Source organism: Pelobates fuscus, chromosome 1 (genome assembly GCF_036172605.1).
Source record: "Pelobates fuscus isolate aPelFus1 chromosome 1, aPelFus1.pri, whole genome shotgun sequence".
Taxonomy (NCBI): Eukaryota; Metazoa; Chordata; class Amphibia; order Anura; family Pelobatidae; genus Pelobates; species Pelobates fuscus.
This window is the reverse complement of record NC_086317.1, coordinates 319,293,039-319,297,214: the sequence shown is the minus strand read 5'-3', so window position 1 is coordinate 319,297,214 and position 4,176 is coordinate 319,293,039. Positions and strand designations below refer to the sequence as shown.

Sequence of the window (4,176 nt, the reverse complement as noted above, 5' to 3'; positions counted from 1 at the left end):
TTGCAGATTCCTGACATCAATTTCCCACGCTGAAAGCAAATCCATGTTAAGCCTCTCCGCAGCAGGACTGCGAGGGTCTCATAAAAAAGAGGATTTCAATTACCGATTTTGTCATTGGTAATTACACACTTATTTACAGTGTTTGTGTGTTTCCGCACCCACAACATCCAAGAAAGCATAAATAGTTAAAATGTCAGTTTTAATAAGAAATAAAAATTACCAAATAAATACTAGATCTGAATGTCAAAATTGAGGCTAAAATAGCAGATCTGAAAAAAAATGTATGTATGTATATATATAACCCCTAGAAACAGGAGGATAATATGGGGGGGGGGGGGGGGGAATACACGTCTTAAAGCCAAGGGTAAGATTTAGTTACCACTTCCACACTGTCTCATTTCAGTGTTTATGAAGTGAAACTGCATTTTTTTTTTCTGCTCAAGACAACTGTGCCGGATAATTGTCTAGATATGGAGCAGACTGAAAGCAATGACTTAGGGAGAGGAGATAAAGTGAGGGAGGCCTTGAGTCTGCTCCACCCCTGGGTGTGCTCCAAGGAAGTACAGAGAGAAGCATTAGAAAACAAACACAGGAGTGAGAGCAGATGGGGAAAAGCTTCTTTTGCATAGCATGTGCAGCCGTGAGATCAGCCTGCAGGGCAGACACTCATCTTCGAGTTTATTCTATACTCCGGGGCTGGAGGGAGGAGGAGGAGGAGGAAAAAAGCTGCATGTCAGGCACACAGACTGAATTAAGAACATGATCCTCACATACACTGTCTGTCATGGACGAGAAGAAAGCTCATGTCAGAAAAAGAGCAAAGAAAGCAAGAAATGAGTGTGTTGGATTGGACCTGAACTGAACACAATAGTTAAAGAAAATAAGACAGCTATTCCCCATTGACAAATATGAAGAAGCGCCGAGCAAGGAAGCGATGTCTGCTGCTGTTGGTGTATGTGACACTGTTGCTTCTACTCCTATCCATGCTCCTGCAGGATGACTGGTGGACATTGAGTAATAACCGTTCTGCAGAAGAGCATAAAGGAAGATTGGAACACTATCCACCTCGGCTCTGTCCCAGTTTCAATGCATCCATGTGGGAGAATGAACAGGACAATGAGGAGGCAGATAGTGATGATGCTGTCTCTCCTCCACCACGCACACATGTGTATTTGCACGCCACATGGCGAAGTGGCTCATCCTTCCTTGGGGAACTCTTCAACCAGCACCCTCAGGTATTTTATCTATACGAACCTGCATGGCACATGTGGCAGTCACTGTATCCCGGAGACGCAGAAAGTCTGCAAGGAGCACTTAGAGATATGCTCAGCTCACTCTTCCGATGTGACTTCTCTGTGCTTCGTCTCTATGGCGGAAACAATCTTACCACTGCTGGGCTGTTTGGTGGACGGAGTAGCAAGTCGATCTGCAGTGTCCCATTCTGTAGTGCCGGAGGTCCAAGGGAAAAGATGGGCCTCGTGGAGCCAGCGGAGTGTGAGAAAAACTGCCCTGCCCGCACTCTTAAAGATTTGGAGGGGGAGTGCCAACGTCATCCTGTAGTAGTGATCAAGGATGTACGGTTGATGGAATTGTCTGTGCTGCGACCATTACTGAGAGATCCCGGCCTCAATCTGAAGATAGTGCAACTTTTCAGGGATCCACGGGCAGTGCATAACTCGCGGCTCAGATCAAAACGCTCGTTGCTACGGGAAAGCTTACAGGTTTTGCGGAGTCGCTTGCGTATAGTGGACCCAGCAATAAAGGCGCAACAGCAACTACAGCTGCACCGTGGAGGAGCAGACTACCTGCTAACAGGCGCTCTGGAGGTGATCTGCCAAGCTTGGATAAAGGACCTTTTGCTCCTCCGTCGCTCTGGTCCATCTTGGCTCAACAAACGCTACCTAAGACTCCGTTATGAAGACCTAGTGCTGAGGCCCCGTGATGAGTTGGGACGCCTACTTCGATTTATAGGACTGCCAGCTATAACAGAGCTGGAGCAGTTTGTGATGAACATGACCAGAGGGCCTAGCTACTCCTCAGACAGACCATTCCTGGTATCAGCTAGGAATGCTCGGGAAGCGGTCAGTGCGTGGAAGGAGAGACTAAACAGAGAACAAGTGCGTAAAGTGGAGGAAGCCTGCGGGGAAGCTATGTCAGCGCTTTCTTACAAGCCACAAGAAGATGAGCAAAGAATTTAAGTTAAAAAAAAAATTAGACAATATTTCTCAAAACTTGACCCTCATGGATCACCAATAGTCCAGGTTTTAGCAATAATCCCATTGGAACACAACTGTGCAATCCCTAAACTTTGGACATTTGGTGACCCTCAGGGATGGTATGAGAGCAAATGCACTAGAGAAGAAGCCCATCATCCATGCGTAAGATATGGGTGTTCATGATGCACTGAAAGCAGGGGGTGGGAGTCTGGTTTAACATCCTAATAGTAGAATTAAGAAAACTATCTTTGCTGTTCCACCCGATAACAAGTTTTACTGTTTTAGCCAGTTATGGCCAAAAAGAACAGACAAAACTTCAAACGCTTTTTACTTTGAATGTTTATATTATGTACTGTAACATTAAGCAATATAAAAGATGGTCATGCCTTATGTACATTCTGAGTAACATTGGGCACGATTTCCTGGTACAGCATTTAATGGACTCCCATCCTCCTCATTATGTTTCCGTGGGCTGAGGGTGGTGGGATTTGTGGAACATCGACTAGTGTAGCTGCAGTTTAGCAATACTTGCTACAAAGTTTTATTCCAAAATGAGTAAGAATCAAAGGTTGTTTTAGTTGTTTTTTCAAAATGTATCTATTTATTGAGATTACCAAATTCAAACACAGATTTTCACTTATTCTAGCACTGCTCCTTCATCTAAAGTCTAGTGTGCTAAAAATGTAAAATTGTGTATTGTTTGTGCAGCAATCTGGCAACCTATTTCGTATAATTTCTTTGAATGTAACATGATTGCCCTAAAAAATAGAACGGGTTTTTACAAGTGTGTTGTCTTCAAGTGACATGTTGCTATTTTAACGTCCGATTTACTTGTAAGTAAAGACGAAAAACCTTGCAAGTGCTGTGGTTGAGTCTCATTACTAACCACAATAGTCTAACTCAGCAACCTGTTAACTCATTCTTTCCACAAACAACTCGGAATCAGGGTTTACAGGGCAATCACACTCTGCAAACTCTTCATATACCACCCCTGCAGCTTTGGATTTGTGATTTTGCTCCTATAGTGCTTCTGATTTACTAGAAAGTGAATTATAAGTGAGCTGGAAAATGTATTGTGAAGTTTGTGCCCAAAAATTCACAATTGTGAAATGGCTGAATTAGAGTTTTTCATGAGCTTTGTATTGTCTTACTTTTACATTTATATTTTCAGTTCAACATAATTCATAGTTTACTAAATAGACCCCTAAAATACCATTCCATTGGAGTTGAGCAGCTGCATGATGTTTTTCTTTTTCAAGTGGAATGGACAATCATGCCCAGTAAAGATTTTACTACAGTTTGCATGACTGAAATAAAATATACAATTTAGAAATCATGCATTTATCTGAACTATGATGACTTAATCTGGTTTATTTGTTACGTCCTGCCATAATTAACCATTTCAAGACTAGGGCTTGGAAAATCTCTTGTGACTGTCATTGTATTGACATACCATTGATCCTGAATGGGTTTCAGACAGTCCACTGTGTTTTAACAGTGATTGAAATGTACCTTCAGATAGTGACCCTATTAACTATGATGGGCATACTGGCCCTTTAATTAGGACTAATGTACATGCATGTTGCTTAATGCAGAGCTTGACAAAGTTGTTTGGAATCTTGGAGCCAGTTTTTTTTAAACTAATAAAGTTTAATTTTCTGCGAGAAAAATGCAATTCTTAAAGGGACACTATAATCACCAGAACCACTATAGCTTAATGTAGTTGTTCTGGTGTCTATAGCTTGTCCCTGTAGCCTTCTAAGTAAACGCTACCTTAATTTTAAGGAAATAGCTAATTGCTTGTGTTCATATAAAATAGCCACATCCTGCCCTTAGCTACCAATAATAAGCAGAATATGCAGTCCAACACTTACCACTTTGACTTATATTATATAAAGTTAACTGGTAAATGAGAAATCTCAAACATTCTGGTGGGTATTGATCTCTTGAGGGCTACTTT

General features: G+C 41.8%; 1 protein-coding gene across 1 annotated transcript; it reads left to right on the top strand.

Annotated features, from left to right (window-relative positions):
• Positions 1 to 563: 563 nt before the first annotated feature.
• On the top strand, positions 564 to 3,566 carry CHST7 (carbohydrate sulfotransferase 7). Its single transcript, XM_063459340.1, has one exon. The coding sequence runs from the start codon at positions 909 to 911 to the stop codon at positions 2,196 to 2,198; it is 1,290 nt and encodes a 429-aa protein (XP_063315410.1). The 5' UTR covers positions 564 to 908; the 3' UTR covers positions 2,199 to 3,566.
• The last annotated feature ends 610 nt before the right edge of the window (positions 3,567 to 4,176 follow it).